At 41.7% G+C, this 25166-nt stretch overlaps 2 protein-coding genes across 2 annotated transcripts in view; both read left to right on the plus strand.

Annotated features, from left to right (window-relative positions):
• Positions 1 to 1161: 1161 nt before the first annotated feature.
• Positions 1162 to 25166, plus strand: part of ITGA1 (integrin subunit alpha 1) — a 137017-nt gene continuing 113012 nt past the window's right edge. Inside the window, exon 1 of the mRNA XM_040977525.1 lies at positions 1162 to 1438. Within this exon, the coding sequence (XP_040833459.1) occupies positions 1381 to 1438 (58 nt within the window). The 5' untranslated portion in view covers positions 1162 to 1380. The remainder of the gene's footprint in view (positions 1439 to 25166) is intronic.
• Positions 12777 to 14697, plus strand: PELO (pelota mRNA surveillance and ribosome rescue factor). The gene is made up of 2 exons (XM_040977526.1): positions 12777 to 13801; positions 14079 to 14697. The coding sequence occupies exons 1-2, from the start codon at positions 13076 to 13078 to the stop codon at positions 14508 to 14510; spliced, it is 1158 nt and encodes a 385-aa protein (XP_040833460.1). The 5' UTR covers positions 12777 to 13075; the 3' UTR covers positions 14511 to 14697.

A 25166-nucleotide genomic window follows, 5' to 3' on the forward strand; every position in this document is an offset into this window, starting at 1 on the left:
GGGCACAGACCCATCACCCTGTGGCTTACCCCTCCAACACAGTTACGGGTTTACTGTCCTGTGTTCCAGGAAAGGAGCTCCCCTTTGGGTGGCACTCTTGTGCTGCCTAGCCTTGGTCCTGCTGGATGCAGACACTCAACTGGTGGTTGGGTTGAACTGGATTCCCTAGTTACCTCCACACATAAACCCACTCACCAGATCCTTGTTCCGTCCTGAAATTCTTATAACTCACTGACGCACAGCTGTTTTGAATAGAACCAGCGTCAGTTGAAACTAATTTGTGAATGTAGCCGTCAAGTCACTCTACAAACTCCTCAAGATTTCTTCCAGTCCCAGTCTCCCAGGAAGCAGAACCAGACAAATGCTTTTAGGCAATCTTACTCATAAATGGAAAAAAAGAAAAAAAAAACAGAGCCCTGTTTTTTTTTTTATTAGATACAACTCCCAGTGTACAAACACCCTAATTCAGCTTAAACAAAATAGCCCACACACATTCCATTTCTAAGGCAACCGCTCTCCACCTTTCTCTCTCTTTTCTGTCTTGTTTCTTTCTCTTTCAAAAAAAAGTTTTAGGCAACCACCCTGTCCTTGCGAGTCATCCAGAAGTAAACCCTCCATAAGGGAATGCAAATCTCTCTGTTGGAATGTTTCAAGGTAATGAGGCCTCCCTGACCCCACCCCTGAGACAACTTCACGGCGAGGTTCAAGGGTCCGCAGAAGAGGGAATCCTGGGGACCTCAGAAAGGCTCGGCTTACTTTCACCGATGGCTGATCCCTCCTGCGCAATTGGACCCCAGGCAAACAGGCAGCCTGCCCCTTCCGGGCCCAGGAGCCTGGATCCTTTCAGAAGGTCCTCCGGGCCAGCCCAGGAGGAGTAGGGGGTGTGAATTCAGGCGGAGCCACTGCGAGCTGGCGACTCCCTCCCAAAGGTCCAGCCTGGGCTGCCTTCCCACCACCTTAGGGGTTTGGCAGTGAGAGCGGGATCCCCCTGTGGATGTCCCTTTAAGGTTTGCTGCGCAGCCCGTGGACTTTAGCCTAAACACGGACCCGCGAAGCTGGCTTTATTTGTCCATGTCTCGGACGGAGCCTGGGCGGCTGCCAGCAGGATTTCAGAAAGCGAGAGCGTGAAGGGGCGGGCGATGTGGCAATCTGTCTGGGATATGAAAAGCGTGGAGCGGTTTTAGGGCGCCGGACGAAAACACTTCTTCTCTGTGGCTGCCGGTGCTGCGGCCGCTTAGGGACCCAAGACTCAGATCAGCTGAGGCCGCCGGAGGGACTCAGTGCGTGCGCGCGGCTTCGGCGCTCCGGTGCTGCTCCTGCGTCCTGTCCGGTCCTGCCCTAAGAACCCACCCGTCCGCCGGGGACTGCCACCGCTCTGCCATGGCCCCCCGACAGCGTGCCAGCCCAGGGGTCGCCTGCTGCTGCTGGCTCCTCACTGGTAAGAGACTCCCCTTTCTTTTTCAGCATCTATCTCTTAGACGTGAGGCGCGGGGTCGGGAGCAAGGGAACCAGAGTGGTGGGGAGCGCAGAGGAGGCGGGAGCACCCGTGTACTTTCGGGCTTGGGCCAAGCTGGAGTCCAGCGGGTGGTGCTGTGCTTTGGATCTGATCTGAATTAATTTGGGTGTCTGCAAATTTCTTCGCCCCAGAAGTAAGACTGTTGGCAGTACTGAAAACGTGCCTGAGTGGACCTCCCAGGTGAATGCAGTATGCTTTGCAAGCAGTTTAGGAGTTTGTTGAATGCCATTGGGGGAGTGGAGGACTACAGCGCGCCCGATTTAAATGCCAGCTGGATTGGTCCAGAGTCTGATATGATTACGTTTTCTTGCTAAGTAGTTTTCTCAGTCTCTTCTCCCCCGGAATAGGGAAAAGCGAGATGCAAGTTAACATTGCTTCTTGTCCAGAACTGATGTTAGCCTCTCTGGCAAGGGATATTCTCTGAACACGAGAACGGCACAGTGAGAATTTAGCTTTTAGCATTTAGCACAGGGCAGGCTTGTCTTTAATGTAAAAACTGTATTTGTGTGTGTGTGTGTGTGTGTGTGTGTGTGTGTGTGTGTGTACATATCTTAAAAGAGAATTTAAAATCACAGTGGCACAGGGGGAAATATACACTATATCCACTTCAGAAAAAAAGTTGGGTCATAGCATTTTCTGAGGTTTTCCAAATAATTACCCCGGGTTGGATTTTTCTCATAGAACTAGTTACTACGTGAGGAGCAGAAGTGGAATTGCTCAAAGCAGGGTGGCAGATTGGTGGGTTTGCACTGGTGGAAGCTTTGTGTAACGGGAATCATCTGACTTAATAACTGGTTGATTTAGCGTGTCATTGATATACAGCTGGATGGTTTTATTGCTAGCCTGCTGAATGATGCTGTTTAATTTAGCACTTAACCTTTAAAAATAGGAGCGAATCTTGCAGTTTAGACCTGTGTAAGCTGGCCAAGCATTGTTAACTTTTATAAAGATCACTTAGAAATTCATTATGAAGAAGCAGATCTTGAAGTGAGGTGGCATCAAGAGTTAACATGGGGCTGCTGGCTTTTCACCCAAACGCTTTCTACTATGCAGGAAATGTCCAATAATCCAAACACTGGTAGCGTTTGACGGCACTGCAGCCAGAGAGGCTTGCCTTGCTAGTTACTGTTCCTAACCCTTACAAGTACTTGATGCATGAGTCCTCTTCAAGGCAACATTTTGGAGATTGCTTTGCACTTTGCCTATGTGCCAAATCTGAAGTTTACTAATTATTCATTTCACCACATACACAATAACTAGTACAGAAATTATCAAATGAGTTTTTGCATAGTTGCTGAAAGTGCAAGAATAAAATTTAAACAGAAAAGATTAGCAAGCTATAATTTCATATATATGTGTATATGTCTATACATATATGTATATATATATGTTGGTTTACCAAACCTTGCTCAATCTAAAAGTAGACATGAAGAAAAACAATGCAAAAATATTCCTAAATTGAACATTCCACTCCTTTGTATGTATGCATGTGTTTTGACAGCCATATCCAACTGAAGTTTACAATTTTTAGTTACTAGTTAAAAATCAGCAGGCCGCTCATATATGTGATATTTACCGCCTCTGTCAGAACACAGCATTAAGAAGGTGGTATTTGGCTCTTTCGCTTCCTTGACTGGTTTCCCTGCACATCACCATGTCTGTCTGCTCTTCCTCACCAGTCTCTAGCCAGTTACACAAATGGAAACTTCATGACACTTAACAGAGTCCACACCTAAGCTGAGGTTTTGTTAGCATAATCTCTGTGCACACTACTGTGGAGTCTATCTCATTTCCAATCTTGACGCAACTTCTACTCCACCCTCCTACTGCAGAAGTCTCATTATAGCCCAAGTTTTTAGTCAAATAACTGTTTACCTTTCAGACAAAAAATACACAGTTCCCAACCAACTACTCAAATGTACACCTTCTATCTCGTACTATCCCTATATCAATTTCCCATTGTTGCTATCATATTTTCTAGAGTTGCTGTCTTAAAAACAATATGAATCTGCTATCTTGGAACAAACCCAAGATGTCACCAGGATCATGTATCTTTGGGAAATTTAAGCAATAATCACATTTCTTGTTCTTTCGGCTTCAAGGGACATTGCTTGGCTTGAAGTGTAACACCTTCAAACCCCTCTGACTCTGCTTCATTATCACATCATCTTCTCTCACTTAGCCCTATTGTCTCCCTAACAATTCTTGTATTTACTCTGAGTCCATCAGAGTAGTCCTCCCAAATAAAGATCCTTCATTTAATCATATCCGATAGGTACCTTCTGCCTGTATGGCAACATAGTCACAGATTCCCTGGATATTTTTGGGAGAACATCATTATTTTGCCTACCACAAGCCTTATATGATAGCTGGTCGCATTTTCTTATTTTTCCCATAATCTTCTTGCTCATTTTGCCACTGTGAGCATCAACCTGCTTCAAGTATCTATAAAAGCACTTCATCGTTCCTTCCAAACAACTCCCTTCCTAATGCGTCATGCCATCTAAGCAAACATTCCCCAACCTTCAAAACTAGGCCTACATGACAGAAACAAACCATCACCATCCCATCAACTTCCCACTGCATTAGCTTCTTCCAGATTTATTAAATGGTTCCTCAAGAAAGATGTGCAAATGAAGTTCTTGTCATTTTATGCACGTTAAAGTCCCAGCATAGGCTAGTGGTATGCATAAAGGATCTAGCTGGAGAAAGTGAGAAAATACGTGAGAAGAGATAGTAGAGCACCTAGAGAGAAAGAACCTGAAGCAAAAGCCATGGCCATTCCCAAGCCCAAGGAGCTGCCTATGTTAGCTTGACTGTGAGCTCTAGTTTACAGGGTAAGGAACCATTGAACCGGAATTGTGGCCATGGGGAGAGGAATGCAGTCAGTACCAATGCTGAAATCTACCCGGGGGGGCGGGGGAAGAGAAGCAAAAATGGCCCCAACCTCCAGTATCATTCCCTGCCCTACTACTGACCATATCAAAATGTCAGGTCGGGGTACACTTAAATGAGACTGATTGAATTATAATTCCTTATGAAGGACTACACTATTGTAACAAAATGGGAAAAATCTGATGGGGGTGAGGGTTTGGGGGGAATCCCAACCTATACAAAAATGTACCACATAATTCAAAATTCAAAATAAAAATATTTTTAAAAAATGTCAGGTTTAGGCAGCCTCCCAGCGGACAGACATCAAGACAAAGAAACAATAATCGAGAGTACGAAGCACAACTTCTGCTCAAAAGTATTGTCTGTGAGGCTCTGTGCAAACTTTGCATGTAATATATGTGACATTTCACTTTAATCTTGTAAAACACTGTAGATATTTAGAACCTCTATTCATGTTTTAGTGATGACGATGCCAAAGTACTAGCAGGTGAATTTGATTTATCCAAAGTTACGTGACTAGTAAATGACACATTCATTCATCTCACAGCTCTGATCTCAAATTTCAGGCTCTGAAGAACTATACCTTCTATTCCCCTAAATACAAGTATATTTCCCTCTTGACCATTTCCTCTAAATACAGAAACTAAATCTAATAGTTTAAAAGGGTCTGATAAGGATCTAATTAGAGATAAAAGTGGGCGTGTTATAGCAATGATTTTTAGGTTTACAGTCAAATTAGATGACTGCCCTGTATTAAGTGCAATTCACAAGACTATCTCATTTTCTATGAAGGTTTATTTATTTTCATTTGAAAGGCAGATTTTACAGTGATAAGGAGAGAAAGAGAGAGATCATTCCATCTGCAGGTTCACTTTCCAAATGCCCACATCAGTGAGGCCTGAGCCAATTTAAATCCATGAACCATGAGCTGCTTCTGTGTCTCCCACATGGATACAGGGGCCCAAGGACTCAGGTTGTTCTGCACTGTCTTCCCAGGCCATAAGCACTAAGCTGCATCTTTAGTGGAGCAGTTGTAACATGCACCAGTGTCCATATGGAATACTGGTGTCACAGGGCAGAGGATTAGCTTGCTCTACCACTGTGCTTGCCCCAACATTATCTCCTTATTACAAAAAATAAATATATGAGAATTACTCCTAACGAAGTTTGTTACCTCTCCTCCCTGAAAATCTTTGTTAGCCTAGAAGTAAGGGTCTTCTCCTGTGATTTTTTTTTTCATATACGTGATTTCCTGTTCAAATTAAAGTCCAGTGAGCAGATGACCAAATCTGGGGAGGAAGCCAAACACTTACTTAAAACAAACACCTGGCTCCCAGAGGCTGACCGTGTCTTGTCAGAAATTACTCACAATGTGAACATGTGAGTTGCTATCATGTTTGTTAAAGCAGCGATGAATGTACAGGAGTTCTTGATGTGTCTGCTTAGTAAATGAGCCATGTAAATAGTGCTTTTTGTGCTGCTCTCATGGTGCTCATCTGCTTGGGGAGCTCTTGGGCCACAGCTTTTATCACTGCAGATCAGACTTCCTTGCGTCCTTGTTCCTTCGACCTGTTTCTCTCACTTCCAACCCACAAACTCACCACTGAGTCTAAGAACTTGTCAAGTTTTCATTTGCCTTTTATTCACAGAACTGAGTAGGCTGTGTTTAAAATACACTCAGGAAATCAGAGACCCAAAACACAGTCTTTGCCTTCACTGCTTTTCTGTTGCATGGAGCACAAAATGATGAACTTGAATTCATGTTAAGCAGCATTTTGGAATTGTTGCCACAGTGCTAAAATCAGAATAGATTGCCTATTCAGAGTGCTCTGTGACTGGACAATTGTATTCTCTCTCAAAGCAAGTACAGTAGAGTATCAAAAGATGCAAATGAGCTGAATACATTGCTGTGCTTGGATTATTGAATTTTTTTCAACTTCTCTGTTATGCCAGCTCTTCTAAAGCCTCCTCTGGCCTTTGCAGAGGCAGTTGCTCCCACTGTTACTGAGCTTTGGAATCCACATGCATACTATTTCCAGGTGACTTCTGGAGCAGACTGGACCCCACCCCCACATACCACGGAGACATGTGTGCCCTAGTGTCTTTGCATACATGATATTTTACTTACATGTCAAATTCTCCCTCTTCTCACCTTGTACTCTGTGAAAGTACCACTTTATAATCTCTAGCAACTAACAGATACTTTTTATTGAGACTAGACTAGAAAAATTCATGAGATACTTAGAGTCAGATAATCCCCTTCAATCTAGAATATTTATACATACCCAGTTATGTATAATTGCATGGGAGAAATCATGAATTGAAAAATACAATGTTATTTTATCACTCCTAAGATAAACATTATCAACCCAATACAATTACTGCACTACTACATGCATCCTAGTTCAGAGATGTTAAAATAAGAGAAACCACACTTTTGAAATTACAATCAGTAATAACATATCTTAATGGAAATTTTCTATCACATCTCTTTGTATGCTGAAAAACTGCATCCTAAGATTTGGAAGAAGCAAAGATATGATATCTCTTGTGGACAAAAAACAATGAATATTGCCCTCTTAGTTTTCTCCTACAGGCAACTTTCTGTCTGACTCGGGAGATAATTGGTCCTCTGGCACCAGCAGCCTTCCCAGATCCCTAAAACAGAACTTCCTCCAAATAATGACTGTTAGGAACAAGAGTCAGGAGAAAGGTGACAACTATCCAAGAATGTCCCACCAGCACGAGATCAATGACTCCAGCCTCGCCATCTCCTGTTACCATGGTGCTGAGTGCTAGGACTGTGTGCATTTGGAGGGGCCTAATTTTGATCTCAACATTTCTAGTATTTAAAAGAAAGATTAAAACATCAACTAGCTTTCAAAAGAAAATTAAAAGGCACATACTGGTTGGTGTTAACAGTTCACTTCATGTTTGAAAACATTAATACTGCTTTATCTAAACAGTACCTCTCTTATAAACAAGATAATTGAAAAATCTAAATTACTAGAAAATCACCAAAATTCAAATATTAACAGATGTCAAGACCAAAGCTCTTTTTGTATGAGTTATATGAGATGAAAGTAAAGTCTTAAAAGTAAATAGAGCACTTGTATATCAGAACACCAAGTGAGACTAAGATTTGTAAATCTTGTCATACATCTTCCCAATACAAATTAAGTATATATCCAAAATTATTTTATAAACTAAGCTTGTTGTTTGCCAAATATCAATACATACAAATACTAACCAGCTCTTAAATTTTTTTGTTTTTGGATAAAGTGATTTTTTTTTATTGCACAGGGATATATATAAATAGTTCTCTTCCCCCTCCCCCAACATGTACACATTTTTTTATGGGGTTTTGTTTATTTGGTTGGAGGTTTTGCATTGTTTTGTGACAATTACAAGTAAGCATTTTCCGTCACAGGAAACTTAGATAGTAAGTGAGTACAGCAAGTTCTTTAAAAAAAAAAAAATGGAAAATGGACTTTCCCTTTTCTGTCTCCCCTTTGCCTGTGTATTTGAATATTCCAAAGGTCATGCACTTACCCTGCTCGCAGAGGGGAACTTCTCAGAGGCCGCGATTTCAATGCTTTCCTGAAATGATTGCATATGTCACTACACATTCATACTCGGAGCTCTATGAATTCTATGATGACTTTCCAAGTGATGCATAGTAAAGCTAACTGCCATTACGTTACTTCTTAAGACATTTAAAATCCTTTTCCTCAGTAAGATGTAATAAGTGTGTAAAAACAGCCCAATATTAATCTTGTCTTCATATCTTAATAACAATATAAAGCAACTTGATTGTGTCATTTTAGGATGTGACAGAAAACTCTAAAACTAAATATAAAGAAAACTAAGAATTACTCAATTTTTCTTGCAATCAATGTAATAATGAGCAACTGGATTCCAGGAACACAAAGATAAAGTAAAAGTAAGCATTTCCTCTTAAAGAGACTCATGATCTGAAGGTTGCAATAGCCATAGAAGGAAGGAATGCTGGGAGGCCCCCCTGGCACTTTGAGCAGATTAATGAAAACATCAGGGTTGTTTTTCAGGAAAGTTTCAAAAACAGAAAAAAACAAGCAAAACAAGATGAAGGTAATTTATCTAGTCCTTATCATGTAAGGGTGGCAATGCTAAGCACATGATGTGTCAAATAAAATTCCCATCCCATAGTCCCTGCTGAGGTCCTACAAACCACATCCATTGCATGACTACAACGGTGGGTATAATAATCCAGTTCAACAATGAGCTATAGCAACATGTCATAGATTAGGGTTGACTTAAGTTTTTCTGGACAGCAGGTGCTAAAATAAACAAATGCACCTACCAAATAATGTGTCAGCTGACTCTAAAAGCCATTTTCCCTGAATGGCTGAATATGCACAATTATGCTACAGTGAGTTCTTGCCCTTCGCTTTGTCTGATGCAATTTCTTGTTTCCAGTCAGGCATTCTGGGAGATTTGTCTGAATGTTTTACATTTGTACTGAGCTCCACAATTTATAAAGCATAGACTCTCAGGAGGATTGGCAAAGGAGGCAGTAAAATAATCTTATTTACAATAGCGTGAATATAGTCTTATATGAGTTAAGGGACCTCTCTAGAGTGACTAGAATCCAACAAGTCCACAACTGAGGTCTGCTGCTTCTTCGTGTTTAAATAAATGATAGACTCAAATCAAAAGACAGTATAGGGGCTGGTGCCATGGCACACTTGGTTAGGTTCCATAAAACGTCCACTCCAGAGTCAAACACTGTTGGACTCCTAGCTCAGTGTCCTGCTAAGGTGCCTGGGAAAGCAGAGGATGATGGCCAAGGAACTTGGGTCTCTCACTCACATGGGAGACCTGCGTGTTATTCTAGGTACCTGACTCAGACTGGCCCAGTCCTGGCTGTTGCAGCCATTTGGAAAGTGATCTAGAAGATGGATAACCAATTCTCTCTCACTCTCTGCCTTCAAATAAATAAATCTTTAAAAAAATATATGGTATATAAAATTTAATAAAATGTGTTATGGTGAGATAATGTTGTTTTAAATTTTTTTAAAAGATTTTTTTTATTAGAAAGGCAGATTTACAGAGAGAAGGAAAGACAGAAAGATTTTTCCATGTACTGGTTTTCTCCCCAAGTGGCCACAACAGCTAGAGCTGAGCCAATCTAAAGCAGGAGCCAGGAGCTTCCTCCAGGTTTCCCATGTGGATGCAGGGTCCCAAGGTCTTGGCCAGGTTCTACTGCTTTCCTAAGCTACAAGCAGGGAACTGGATTGGAAATCAGAGAGGCCAGTGCACAAATCAGCACCCATATGGGATCCTGGTGGATGCAAGGTGAGGACATAGCCACTGCGCTATTGCACTGGGCCCGTTCTAAATGTTTAATATTGCACCATACAATTATAAAATTATAATGATTTTAATTATGAATTCACCTATGTCAATTCTTGAGTGAAAGCAATTGAGCTTCAAATAGACTGTGTATTGCCAAAAGTTACAGCAAAAGCAATCAAAAAAGAAAATGAGCTGCAATTTTCTTGACTTCTAGTCCAGTTCTTTTGAGACACTGGGAATATTTCAAAAATAACAAATTAAAAACCCTTGGAAATAACAATGACATTTTTTTCTTTTGGAGATATTGCCATAAATAAGGTATTATGGGAAACTATATGCTGTTAAACTTACTGATACAAATGCTTCTATTCTCTATGAGTCAATAAAAACAAGCACAAAATTAGAATTTAAAGCAGCAGATCTAAACTTTAGTTTTTTCTCATGATTTTTCTTATTTTTGAAATGACTGAAATTAGCTCTCTGTAATCACAGTAGTTTTTAAATTACATTTAATAATAAGTGAACTACTATTGATAATAGTATCAGAGTCTGAAGAAATGTTCTTATGAATGTTATTAAGGGCACGCATGACATCTGACCTCGTTTTTCTAAGGGCAATACTATGTACAAGGGAGTGGATAAGACACAGTGGAAGAAGACAAGGGTGAATTCATCTAGAGCAGAACAGGAAAGGAAATTTGCTCTCAACTTAATATAAGGTATAGTCTTAAGTTTGAGATATGAAACTGGTCCAAAGCAGGGATGAAATGAGTGACAACGTGTGAGTAGAACAGTGTGAGCTAAGGACAGTGGGCAGAAAGCTCCTTGAACAAGTGCTGCTCTCTAGGTGAAACACAGCATGCCCCAGAGGGACAAGTGGGAAGTCGTGGGTGAAATGAAAGTGCTAGAGGGAAAGACTAAGAAGTTACACGTTAATGAATAGGGAATAAGAACCCAAATCAACTCATAAGAAAAGTACATGGATTAGTCTACAAAACTAGATAATCAAAAAAACTGGGAAAACACATCTTATCACCAATAGTCTCAAGTTACTTTCCGAATGTTTTAAAATGTTACAGATGTTGCAGATCACAGAGTAACCATGATAAAGGATATACTGTGTTCAATTGTGGGAGCCCATGGATACTTAAAATGCACCAAGTGATTTATCCCTTCATGTTTTAAAAATTGTGTAAGAGCCAGGGAATTAGCAGTCAGGGTGGATTGTCTAAAAGAATCAAGTAGAGCAATAAGCATATTTTAAAAACAGAAGTAGTGTATCAGACCATCCTCAAAGCTCATAATGAACTAGCTGGGCAGAGGGAAAACTGTCCAGTGGAGAATCATAATGTTCTTACAAGGTAATAAAAGAGCAGGGAAGGTAAAAGCCTCAGGGTCCATTTGCTTTGGGTCTTTAACTGATAAAAGTGACAGCCTAGAGGAAGTGAGAGTGGATAACTACCTAATTTTGAATTGCAGACTGGTAGGATTGGGAAGTTAAGAGAAATGGGGTGAAGTTCAGAAGGCACGGATTTGAACGGTAGTGAAGTGATCTTTAATTCACCTCCTAACTTCCTTACGCTTTCTCCTAGGAGGACAGGAGAAGAGTAGAAACAGCACAGGAAGGTACTCAATGGATGTTAAACACCTGATAGCTTTTTGGTGCAAACCTTGTGTTAAGACTGCCCTGTGTGCCTACCAGCGTGATTCTGTGGTTTGGACTGTGGCAGACCGTGGGCAAAAATGAAGGGGACTGGTTTCCGTGGTCTAGCACTTCAAGGTCCTCAGCTAAAAATGACACTCTCTTGCTCTCTCTCTTGTTCTCTCTCTCTTGTTCTCTCTCTCTCTCTCTCTCTCTCTCTCACACACACACACACACACACACACACGCACACATGTACACAGAGACTTGTACACTTTCATCCCACCAGCTAGGAATTCTGATTCAAAAGATAAAACCTCCTATGAAGAAATGAGAACCTTGACACTCTAGGGTGACCCAAGCCTCCCTTAGTGAGAAGTGGCTGCCTTGTCTTGGAATTGTTACAAGCATTCAGAATTCTGTGAGCGCGTTCAGCAGTCAAAGGAAAGCAGGAGACTGGGGGCGGGAGGGGGAGGGAGACAAACAAAAAAACCTGGTAAAAATTCATCAAGTTTGGTGTTCTGGGAGGATGGCTTTTTTTTCACCCAGTTTCGGCTGGTGAACTCCAAGTGCAATAGAATAGGAAATATGAGAAGACACACTTGCAGGACACTATCTTAAACTTGAAGAAACTTTTGGTGATTTTATTATTATTATCCTAGTCACTGTGGTTGGGAAGTGGGGATCCAGCGTTAGCTCCTGGGCCCAGCCCCTCATCCTGAACTTTTCACAGGCTGCTGGGCCGCGGAAAGCTGAGACTGTGGGGTTCCCAGGACTTCAGGTCAGCCAACTGAGACTTCCACTTAGGGGTAAATTCCAGGCATAGCTGCTTCTCCCTCTGGGATCAGCACTCCGACATCTGGGTAATCAGATCCTACAGACGCAAGAGGGCAAGAGGCGAGCGCGGGAAACAGCTGCTCGCAGCCCACGCCCCGCGGGACCAGTTCTTAGAAATCGCCTGCTGCGAATACCGGTTCCCTCAGGCCTGCCATGTGTGGGCGCGGGTAAGGCAGCAGCAAAAGAGGGCCCTATGACACTTCTGAAAACTCCTTTTCCTAAAGTTTTCAAGTGGGATTTGTCCCAGAGGAAGGAGTACAGCGCTCACCTCACCCAGCTAAAATAAATTAAAAATTAAAAAAAACACTGGCACTCACATATGTCCACAGGGGTGGAAAGGAAAACACAAAAGGGCTAACGGAAAACATTAAAATAATGACAAACGATTCCGCGCACCTGGGGTGTCGGTACGTCAGCAGCGCCCGCCGCCTCAGCACGCCTGCGCGCTCGCGCGCCAGCCGAGGCCCCGCCTCTCCGCCGGGCACGTAGGACGTGCGCCGGGAGGCGGGGCGCGTGCTGCGCGTGCGCACTGCCCTGGTGAGCCACGCTTCACAGCGGCGGCAGCTGCACCCCGGGAGAAGGCCTGCGTGGCTGGGTTGCCTCCTGCCTGTTTCTGGCGTCGCGCGACCGGCGAGGCAAAAAGAAAAGACTCTTAGAGTAAGTGCTCCCTTGGGCCGCGTGACTCAGAGCGAGACCGCTTTCTCCCCGCCCGGCAGGTATCTGTAGGGAGTGGCCCCGCCCCCTCCCCGGCCCGGCCTCCCTCTCCCTTTCCCTGGCGCGTTCCTAGGGCGAGGGGCGCGGGAGCCCCTGGGTGTTCCTGTGGGCGGCGGCGAGCCCCCTCCGAGGCCATGAGGCTGGTGAGGAAGGACATCGAGAAGGACAATGCGGGCCAGGTGACCCTGGTGCCCGAGGAGCCCGAGGACATGTGGCACACGTACAACCTGGTGCAGGTGGGCGACAGCCTGCGCGCCTCCACCATCCGCAAGGTGCAGACCGAGTCCTCCACGGGCAGCGTGGGGAGCAACCGGGTCCGCACCACGCTCACCCTGTGCGTGGAGGCCATCGACTTCGACTCCCAGGCCTGCCAGCTGCGGGTCAAGGGGACCAACATCCAAGAGAACGAGTACGTCAAGATGGGGGCTTACCACACCATCGAGCTGGAACCTAACCGCCAGTTCACGCTGGCCAAGAAGCAGTGGGACAGCGTGGTTCTCGAGCGCATCGAGCAGGCCTGCGACCCAGCCTGGAGCGCCGACGTGGCCGCCGTGGTCATGCAGGAAGGCCTCGCTCATATCTGCTTAGTCACTCCCAGCATGACCCTCACCCGTGCCAAGGTGGAAGTGAACATCCCCAGGAAAAGAAAAGGCAACTGCTCGCAACATGACCGGGCCTTGGAGCGCTTCTACGAGCAGGTGGTCCAGGCCATCCAGCGCCACATCCACTTCGACGTGGTCAAGTGCATCCTGGTAGCCAGCCCAGGATTCGTGCGGGAGCAGTTCTGCGATTACATGTTTCAGCAAGCCATCAAGACGGACAACAAAGTGCTCCTGGAAAACCGGTCCAAGTTCCTTCAGGTAAAGCAGCCCTGCAACAGGTCGTTGGTTAGGAGTGGGCAGAGGGAGGTGGTGGACACTGCTAGCAGGAGAGAAAAGACTTTAGTTGGCTGGGATTGTAAATGAGATACAGGAATGAAAAGCAGCTGTAGAAGGTGTAACAGGTGTGTGTAATGAGCTGTGTGGAAGTCCTTGACCAGAGAGAGACTTCTTTGTGCCTTTGGCTTAGGTCACTGTGGGCTGAGGCATGGGTGTGCTAGCGCATTCTTTTGTCTAATTTTCATCCTTGTGGTTTCAGGTACATGCCTCTTCTGGACACAAGTACTCCTTGAAGGAAGCCCTTTGTGACCCTACGGTGGCTAGCCGCCTCTCAGACACTAAAGCTGCTGGGGAAGTGAAAGCCTTGGATGATTTCTACAAAATGTTACAGCATGAACCCGACCGAGCTTTCTACGGACTCAAGCAGGTGGAGAAGGCCAACGAAGCCTTGGCAATTGACACGTTGCTCATCAGCGATGAGCTCTTCCGGCATCAGGACGTGGCCACCCGAAGCCGGTACGTGAGGCTGGTGGATAGTGTGAAAGAAAACGCAGGCACGGTCAGGATCTTCTCCAGCCTGCACGTGTCCGGGGAGCAGCTCAGCCAGCTGACCGGAGTGGCCGCCATCCTGCGCTTCCCTGTGCCGGAACTCTCGGACCAGGAGGACGACTCCAGTTCTGAAGAAGATTGATGAGTGAAACTTAAGACACCCTTGTGTCTCGCTCTTCCTCTTCTAGATCTTTCTCAGCATCCTTATGACATCTGCCAGAGAAATCCTTTTGGATTTGCACAGGGATTTCTTATGTATTTAGTTGCCCTTAATGTTTTATCATCAGTAGGGCACATGTGTTCTGAGTAAACAATAAACTAAAAAAAAATAATAATTTCTATGTTCTAGCTTTATTAATTGGGATAATTTTATATCGGCATTAGGAGTTATTTTTACTGCTTGTATGATTTTAACTTTACATAGTGCTCAGGCAGACTATTTAATGGTGCGTTTTCTCCCCTCTTATGCCAGGCATTTTTTCCTAGTTGACAATTTTAAAGATTTATTTATTTATTTATTTTATTGGAAAGGCGGATACACAGAGAGGAGAGACAGAGAGGAAGATTTTCCATCCGATGATTCACTCCCCAAGTGAGCGCAATGGCCGATACTCTGCTGATCCAAAGCCAGGAGCCTCTTCCGGGTCTCCCATGTGGGTGCAGGTTCCCAAAGCTTTGGGCTGTCCTCGACTGCTTTCCCGGGCCACAGGCAGGGAGCTGGAAGGGAAGCGGGGCTGCCGGGATAGAACCGGTGCCCATATGGGATCCCGGGCATGCAAGGCAAGGACTTAACCACTGCGCCACCGCGTCGGGCCCCCTAGTTAACAATTTTAAATAGTACCCAAGCAGTCAATAGATTTCAGTAGTTTAAAATGATGTTTTTCTTAAGAGACTTGATTTTTTTTAATATATTTTTAAAAATTATTTTTCATGATACGAATTCATGGGGCACAGGAATTTCCCCCCTCCACTCATCCCATTCCCCACGCCACTGCTTTCCCTGTTTTATTACAGTAGTATGGTGCTTCAGCCGTAGACATCTGTCCAACGTTCTGTGTAAGTGTATCATGGTATCACATGGATAGAGGATGTTAGTTTCTTAAAGCCTTCAGAAGTACACTCTTGGCATTTTGTTGTTAGAAGTACTATTTGGTTTAAAGGTTGGTGGTTCTAGTTCATAGAATTTTGACTTGCTGGAGACTTTGAAGGTAATTTCTTTTTTTAAATTCAGACTGAGTCTTTCAAGATGAGATTTGTTTAAGTGGCTACTTGCAAACCTGGAAGGAATAATACCCAATCTGAACTTCAGCCCTTGGTACTGAAATACTACTACACTGGGCTTTTTGTTTGTCTATTTGGCTGGTCGGAGTGAAACTTAATACTGCCTTACATTTGTATCTAGCATTAGTCTGTGTTTTCACTTTCCTATTGCACTGATTAAGCTGATTTAGAAAACTCACATGTTGTAGTTGATTTGTAATCCAGTAGGAAGGTACTTTAAAAGGTATATGGAAAATGAAACAAGTAGATTTAATTTCCATGCAAAGCAGTTTCTTTTCCAAAAATTTATTTTGAAAAAGAGAGGGAGAGACAAATCTTGAATCTGCCGGTTCGTTCTCCACAGGACCACAGTAGCCAGAGCTAAGCCAGGCCGTAGCCAGGGGCCAGAAGCTTCATCCCTTTCTCAGGGCATTAGCAGGGAGCTGGATCTGAAGTGGAGCAGTCAACACATGAACCAGCCCGTGTTGATGTTGCAGGCAGCATTATTCATCACGGCAGCTCCCAGGCAGAAGCTTTGAAATCGTGAGTTTTTAAACATTTTCTTTGAGGTTACCTAGGATCGCTCTTTCAAAATTTTTCATGTCAAAATGGACTTAGCATTTAATTCTATTTTCCACAAATTTTCTGCAGCACTGTCTTATTCCTCCAGTAGTTAGGGAAGTTCTGCTGATATTATCAGCATGATAGTCTGTTTGTAAGTAATTCTGATGTAGGTTTCTAAGGAGGAAGTCCTGGGAATGGACTTCCGTTTGACTTGTTACAGACCCCGATTTAACAGAATAACTCAATTGTTCCTCTTGAGTCTGTGACACTTGACTTTAAACAGGATGCTAAGTGAATTTTTCTCTTTATGGGACTTCTTCAGGACATAAGCAACAGATTTAGGAATTATCTCTCTTTTTTAAATTGATTTCTCACATTTTGGTGGACATAGGCATTACCCTATACTTTAAAATTGGGTATTTATGTATGTACTTTCTAATCTAAAAATCTCTCTACCATTTCATTGTACTTCCATGAATACATTAAAATATTAAGTGTATTATGAAAATAATTTAGAATATAGCATTGAAACGGCTAAGATTCCTAATGGCCTTATTAAGAATTTGAAGGGTTTTGGACATCTTCTATAATCAGTGCAGTACTAAAATCCACTAAATCTGGCCAAAATACTTTCAGGCCATAGGTTCTCAAGTGTAGTGACCTGTGATCCTGAACTTGGGAGCTCGTAAAACCATGAATCCCTAGACTGCATCCCAGACTAATCAAATAATGCTTCACCAGTTTATTTTTTTAAAAAAGCTTCCTGCATAATCCCATTGGGCATCAGGAATAACCACTGAGTTAGGCCTCCTGTTCACAAGCAAGGACCATAAGCCAGCAGCATCCCTGAGAGCTTGTTAGAAACTAGAATCTAGGGCTGTTCTCTAGACCTTCTGAATCACCATTTATAATAGCATCTCCTGGGATTGTTGTTCGCAATAAAACCTGATAAACATAGGCGAGTACTTGTCTGTGCTGGCGAATTTCTTCTGGCTGGATCTCCAGCAATAAGAACATATTTTAATTTTACGGTCTTTCAATTGTTGCTTGACCATACTATCTCAAGCTTAATTTTTTTTTTTAGATCTTTGAAGTACTTAAGAATCTTTAATTCCTATTTTTTAAATATGGTATTACATCATTACCATAGTAAAATCTTGCTAGATGGAAGTATAGGAATAATGTTAGGAAAATAAATACGTTCTAGTAATAATGTAACATTTTTCTGAGCAAACTGAACCATACGTGTGAAAATCATATGCAGTAACTTATACTGCAATCCATTCAGATTGAGAAATGAGTACCTAATAAAACACTAGCAATAACTTGCTCTGATGTACTGTGGACTTCCGTCTCCCACCAGATGCTTGTTGTAAACAAGCATTTACCACCCCAGTAGACTCAAAGTAAATGAAAAGGTTGTAAATAGCTTGCTCTAAATGAGGCACACACCAAACCTCATTTTGTTCCTCCTTATCCCATTTATATGCTAAATATCTGGCTAATTTCCATGATGGAATGGTTCATGTATTTCTCATGCATAACTGCTTTACACACAACATCACTGAAATGACTGTAAATCACACTTTCCTTTATTTCCACTTAACTTTATCACCAACTTTCTTTTCCTTTATTTCATTGATTCTCTCAAATTGTCTTCAACAGAAATGACTTATTTTCTAAAGATTATATATTCTAGAACTAAAGTTGTCGCCAAAAACTTAGTACAGGTTTGTATGAATTGGTTAACTTATGGATTCAGCCAACCAAGACTCAGAAATACTTAGAGAAAAATTGTATCTACTGAACATGTGAAGACTTTTCTCTTGTCATAATTTCCTGAATAATATTATATAGTTATTTACATGGTATTCAGATTGCATCAGATAAGTAATCTAGAGATGTTTTAATGTATAAGGGAGGATTGTGTATGTTGCATGTCGGCACTGCTCTTTTATGGGACTTGGACATGTACAGATTATATCTTGCATTTACTGGATCCAGTGCCCAATGGATACCAAGGGACAGTTGCATCCATATAAAATGGTATAGAGTCCCCCTAATAGACACTGCTAGTTGAGTGAAGATAATTGTGTTTGGAAATCTAATGGTTTTCTGAGCAAGACTGGTTATTTGTGCTTAGTGTCAGAATATGTTGAAATACAACTTGAAAGGGAATTTTTCTTTCAAGGTGATCCTGAGGGATCCCTTTATCCGAGGCCAGAGCATAAATATGTGCTGTCTATTTGTTATACCAGTCATTAAGAGCAATACATTAAATTTTAGGCATTCATTGCTTCTTTTGATTTTATTGTTTTTGTTTTGTGCTTGTTTTGAACCATCCAGTAGTCTTCTTTGGGGAGCGCCAAACTATCCATTGTTATTAGCTTGAGCAAATTGTCTAAGGGGTGACTTCTAAGAGGAACTCTGTAGAACAAATAGAAATGGTAGGAAGAAACCTGGGGAGGTAGGAAGGCGGGAAAGGCAAGTGTGCTGTTAACTAAGACTCTTCATGTCACACTGCAGGGCTCTGACTGGGCCATAGGGAAAGCAGTGCTAAGTTTACATGACACAAGGGCTTGAGAAAACCTTGCATATCACCGATGGCATTATTGGGCAATACTAATGATGGATTGGAGGAGATTGGCCCCAGACCTTTGGCTCTTGCGTCTCCCATCCTAACAGGGCCCCTCTAACTCCCCTTGCCAGGCATTCTTTTCACTTCCCTTTTGAATGTTTGCAGAACTACAACAGAACTATGGCACAGGTTTCACAAAACCCTCTATTCAAGATTTTAAAATATGTGTTCTAAAAGTTTACCTGGATTCACTTTTAGTTTTGCTGACATGTTTTCTAGTCAAATGGGTTCCCTAGATTGGAAGACCAACTGGAAAAAAGGGGGCGACAGCCCTCATTTCAGGTTCCTAATTCTCAATAAAATAGCCACCCTTATATTGACATCAGTAATTACTACTTATTCTTTGTTCTGTAATTCAGTTTATGTGATCTGGGAGTTTGATATTCTGGAAGAGTTCTATTTAAGATTTTCTCCATGCATTTTGTGTACTTATTTTGAATTGTCAAGTTTGGTAATACAAAGGTGTTACTGTCATAATATTTTATAACCCCAAGTAACTTTTTTTTAAAGATTTATTTATCCTTATTGGAAAGGTAGATCTACAAAGACAAGGAGGGACAGAGAGAAAGATCTTATATCTATGGTTCACTCCCCAAATAGCCACTGTGCCCAGAGCTCAGCTGATCTGAAGCCTTGGCACTAGGAGCTTCCTCTGGGTTTCCGATGCAGGTGCAGGCTTTAGGCTATCCTCCATTGCTTTCCCAAGTCTTACCAGGGGCAGGATCACAAGTGGAGCAGAAGGGACATAAACCTGTGCCCAAATGGGATGCAGCACTAGGAGGTGGAGAATTACCCAGTTAAGTCAATGGGCATGGTAGCCTAGTGGCTAAAGTTCTCACCATACACACACTGGTATGCCATATGGCTTTAATTCCGATGGCCCCACTTCCCATTCAGCTCCCTGCTTGTTGACTGAGAAAACAGTCCCCAAGGTCCATGCACCCTGCACCCGCTGGAAAGACCCAGAAGACGCTCCTGGCTTCAGATTGGAACAGCTCTGGCCATTTGGGAGCGAATTGGCAATCAGAAGACCTTCCTCTCTCCTTTCTGCATATCTGACTTTCCAATAAAAATAAGTCTTTAAAAAAATTTTTTTTGAGTGTCAGAGTTAGAGGAGAGAGGAGGGGAGTTCTTCCATCTGCTGGTTCATTCCCAAATGGCCTCAAAAGTCAGTGCTGGGCCAGCCTATAGTTGGGAGCTTCATCAGAGTCTCCCAGGCTGAAGAACAAGGGCCCAAGCATGTGAGCCATCTTTCACTGCTTTTTTGGGCGCTTTCACAGGGAGCTGGATTGAAAGCAGAGCCACCATGACATAAAGCGGTACACGTATGCCATGCTAGCATCACAGGTGGCAGCTCTACCTACTGTATCATAACGCTGGCCCTAAAGTGGTTTCTCAAGGAGTTAAGATCAAAGTATCACATTGTAGTGTGTCAAAAGATTCAGAATTAAATAATGCAGCCAATTATGGTATTAGGAAATTCATACCTTAGAGTATTACAAATTTCCAGGTACTATGCTTTGTAAAATTGCTCAGTTATTTTACAATATTTCATTTCTGTATCTTAAGTGATCTTCTGCTGTGATAATGCTAGAAAAAATTAGGATATTGTAAATTTTCATATTTGAATTATAGGAGAATTAATGAGTTTCCTCAAGGAAAATCCACTTTTGTGATACTTCAAATCTGAGGTGGCAATTTTTGCTTTGTGTAATGAATATTTTAATTTTATAATAACATTGAGCTAGGAAGGCCTTACATGTACAAATGCTGGTGGCTAAGGACTGTTATATTGCAAATAAATTGCGAGGACTTGGGCTGCTTGATTTGTTTTAAATTCTCTTTCCTTTGTCCCGTAAGATTAAGCCATAGTAAAACCCCATTCTTTAGAATGCTAGTTTAGTGGAAAAACCCGTTTTCTGTAATGTCAGAGACTAAAGGACTTAGAGCTTATTTTAATTCGGGAGATATATTTGGCTCCCAAACACACACAAAGGAGACAGGGCCAGTGTCTGCCAGGCAGCGCATTCAGAAGGAAAACTTCTGGGCTGTCACTTGCCTGGCTATGCCCAGTTTTAAAGCCAACTGTCTCCACTCCAGGAATGCACAACCTGTTACAATAAAAATTACTGTGCACAAAGCCAACTCCTGTGGTAAGGGGTTTAGAATGCATTATTTTATTCTTCCAAAAACCCAGTAAGAAACGTTCTGTCATTACTATTTTTCTGATGAGGAAACTGCAATTACAGAAGTTAAACATTTTTTCCAAAATCACATAGCTAGTTGACTATGATGAAGATCCTTGTAAGGGCAACTAAGAGTGCCAACTGCATTTCCCAGGTGTCCGAGTAAGTCAGACGTGTGTCTAGAAGTTTATGATTTGATATTGCTAAATAGTTTATAACCAGCCAAAATTTACGTCATTGTTTTATCAGCTTTTGTTCAGCAGTTATTTAATTGTCTGTCATGGAAAAAAAAAAAAAGCAAAGCCAAAACAAACAACAACAAAAAAACCTCCACAAGGACACATAATCCTATGGCATACTTTTGAAATGATAGTTGAGAATTAAAATGGAAAGGAATGGTATTGCAAGTTCCTCAAGCCATTACTATTTATTATCTATCACTTTTCACCTAGTTTTAGAAGGGTTTTGTAAATTTTAAACTTACATGAATTCATGAATTATTCCAACAAGCATATGTTTACTAAACACTGTTAGTAAGCTTGAAGCATGTTACCTTTGGACTTGCGGTGTTGAAGTGGAAATTCTTCCCTGCCTTAATAAGTAAATTAGATGTGAGGGGGAAATGACTACCAACACTTAGGCTGACAGGAAAGTGACAAAAGTGTCAAAACTGACAGCTGTGCAAATGTGGAATGTGGTGGACCATGAACTACCAAAAGGATAAAATCTGGAGCTTAGTGTGTTTCGCCAGTCATTTTCATATTGATGGAAAGATAGGGTTACATTCAGAGTGTTCTGTTAAAGAAGTCAAAGAAATGTAATAATGGTTTTTCAAAATGCTATTCATCCATGACTATTAAAAGATAGCATTGAAATCTTTAGCTATCTGGCCTATGTAGAATGGCAGTTCCAGGTGGTCAAGATTTTTGTGTGTAATAATCAACAACAGGGAAATTGAAACAGTAGTTGAAGGGTGGAAAAAAAAAAACTATTTGTTTCAGTTTTAAAATGCATTCAGAGGTGGGAGGTACTTCTGAGTTCAAGTTTAAGTTCCTGAAGTTTTATGTTTGGAATTTTTCATCAAGTACTAGTATAAACACCGACTAGAACTTTTTTGTTTGACACAGTTGTGAAACATTGCTCAGTGGAAATAAAACATGGTTTAATCTTAACTTTTTTTCATTTGATCCTGTGACCATAATTTACGGTGTAGTTTTCCTTGTCCAAGTGTGTTGTTGACAAAGGTTTCAAGAGATTAGGCAAAGGAAGTTGAGAGAATTTCTCTCGTAAGGCACCTCAACCTTCTTTGGTAACTGTTTTTTTCTTTTCTTTTTTAATGCTACCTTGTGTTTCCTGTCACCATTAGTCTCTGTAGATGTTAAGTAGAAGAGATGTCTGAAATAAGTGAAAAATACGCAGGTAGAATCAGAAGTGCAGCCCGATGACCATGACTCTAAGGATACCGGAAGCTCTCGCAGTCTTAGTGTTACCCACACTTTTGTTGTCTTCTGTTTTTTTCTTATGACCAACAGTGAACATGGTTAAAGCAAAAAAAAAGGCTTAGCGGTTTGTTTGCAGGATGGCAAGGAAGGCAATAGTGATAGAAAAACTTGAGACATTCTGTTCCTCCCTAAAGCCACACTTGGAGAACGGGTGTCCAGAGTGGAGTGGGTGGTGGTACCTGCTCGCAGAGATGTTAAATACTACGCTGATGACAAAAGGTACTGAGGAGCTAGCAGGGCCTTGGAAGGCCACGGGCCGGGCAGTAGAAGGCCCACTTGGTTAGACCCGTTCTCTCCTTATTAATCATTTTGTTCTTCATTATTTAATTCCAAAAGACACATTTCAAAAACAATAGCAATGTCTGGCTTCAGTTGAGCTTTTCACTGCTGTGCTAAGGTGGACTGGGTGTGGTGGGAGGAAAGGAAATCGTCGGCAGAAAGGCAGAAAAGAACTCGATCTCTCCTTGTGCGGGAATCAACTCCGGTGATGGTTCTCTGGCCCTTTGTGTCTCAGTGGTATTCTCAGCCTGACGTGAAAGGAAGTAGAGTCATGTGTGGAATGTGGGAAGCGGGTAGAACTGAAACAAAATTAAATATCTGCCTTATTAAATGTAGTCATATATTTTCAAGAAAACGAATCTGTTTTCAACATAGTGATTTTCTCCAGGCCTAACTCCCTTTCCTCAAATGGAATAGAACTCAGTGTTAAGATTTTTGGTATCTTTCGGGAAATCATTTTTAACTTTCTAACTACTGTACTTTGCCTAAGTCACAGGCACATATAACAGGAAATCAGTGATCAGGCAGGAAATGTAGAGAAATTATACAACTTTCATTGGTTCGTTATGGATTCAAGGCTTTTAGGTTTGAATTTCATGCACAAATTCACATGTCTGCTAGATGAATTAGAATCTTTAATTGTGGGGATCAAGAAAATCAGTGAAACCAAATATTATACTGAGGACATGGAAAGGGTATTTCCCAGCAAAAATTACAAGATTATTTATATATGAATTGATGCAGTTACCAAAGGTGATATTATTAGCATATATAAAGACATTGTGTTTGTGAATATCCAAATACAAATGCAGAGAAATTGTCCAAGTTACTCTCACAGGATGTGGTAGAACCGGTCTGGGATATCATGGGATCAGCATGTGCCCAGGCCTTGCTGTGAGATTTTGTGACAGGAGATCATTGCATCCTGAAAAGCCTTGGTTTCTCCCTCTATAGAATAAGCAAAGAAGGGTGCTTCTTGAGTAGTGTTTCTTTCAGACTTCTGGTTCAACTTGATGCAGTAACAGTAGTTTGCCTGTTATTTTTCTAAGTCATGTAAAATAAATCTTCAGTGATTCTCAAGTTTAAAAAGAATGTATTTTGCACCATTTTTTTTCCAAAGCTGCCAATCTTTGGGTTTGGCTGAGTGCTAAAGAGAGCAGGCTGCTAGAAGGAGCAAATTCCAGAACCTAGGGTCATTTATTTGGAATGCTTTGCCAAACACTCCCATATTTTCAGAGTTGTTGGGGGCCTTTTAAACATGAGCATTAAGAGAAAAATAATTATTAAACCATTTTGTCCATAGATGCATTAAAATCTTGAGGTTTACAAATATGTTTTTGAATAGTTTTCTACATTCCAGTGGCATGTCAAGTAGTAGAATCCCAACACTTTCCTCATTACTTCTCTCCCCTATCAACTCTGCCTACTCTCCTAAAAAAAAAAAAAAAAAGACAGTGGAAGAAACACAGATTTTTATTTTTACTGGAATATTCTTTGCTTGTGTCCAGTATTTTTCAAACTAGGGAGCAACAGTCAGCTAGAGTATTAAATTCATATTGGTACCTACTTCCATAAAAGACACAATATTTAGAAATACAGCCTAATTGCCTGCATAACATGCTAGTTAGGTGTTTATTATCTATGGCTAAATTAGATCAACAGGCATAATCATTCAGTAGGCCAGTGGTTTAAATATTCTGTGACCATGGAACCAACTAGCTTTGTATTTACGAAAAGGTTGAGCTGTAGATGCTGCTGAAATGGCCACTTTGAAAAGTTGATGAGACAAGTGGCTCTAACGCTTTGAGACTTGTCTAGAGTGTTATGTGGCTTTGAGTTGTTATAAAATCACAGTTGATCAGTTTGGGAATATTTATTGATGCTTCCTACATGTATATACAAAAGAATCTCAAAACGTTTGAGAAAATATTCCAAGGAATTCATTGTTACATGATTGAAAATGCCATATGTTGCTAGACACAGTGAAGGCTGTCCACTTTTATTCCTTCAAGGACAGAGATGATCATCTCTTCTGACTTTTTTCCTGAAGAATTTCACTTAAATTTGGTTCTGTTTTGCTTGATATTAGAGAAGATCAACCTAGAACTGAAGAACTGGTCCAATTGGCCGACCTAAAATGGGGGTTTATTTAAATATCCACCAACTCAATTAATGCCTGAGCTTTTGAGCCTGGACAAATCTCAACAAGGAATTTGATATTTGTCCTGAAGCATGATGGAAGTGCAGGAAGCTCAAGGAATACTTCGCTTCCACAGTCCTAGGTCCTTGTTGGGGGTCACTTCAGGCCACTTACGTGCCTTATCTCTGCTTTCCTCCAGCTGACAATTGGTTCCAGAGGAAAATGGAAG

The sequence above is a fragment of the Ochotona curzoniae genome, unplaced genomic scaffold (genome assembly GCF_017591425.1).
Source record: "Ochotona curzoniae isolate NIBS_2020 unplaced genomic scaffold, NIBS_Ocur_1.0 contig_2754, whole genome shotgun sequence".
Taxonomy (NCBI): Eukaryota; Metazoa; Chordata; class Mammalia; order Lagomorpha; family Ochotonidae; genus Ochotona; species Ochotona curzoniae.

Bases quoted from the DNA above. Each gene is read 5' to 3' on its own strand.
- PELO (XM_040977526.1), top strand. From the start codon at position 13,076: ATGAGGCTGGTGAGGAAGGACATCGAGAAGGACAATGCGGGCCAGGTG. The intron at 13,802-14,078 runs GTAAAGCAGCCC...TTGTGGTTTCAG, and splicing joins ACCGGTCCAAGTTCCTTCAG to GTACATGCCTCTTCTGGACA.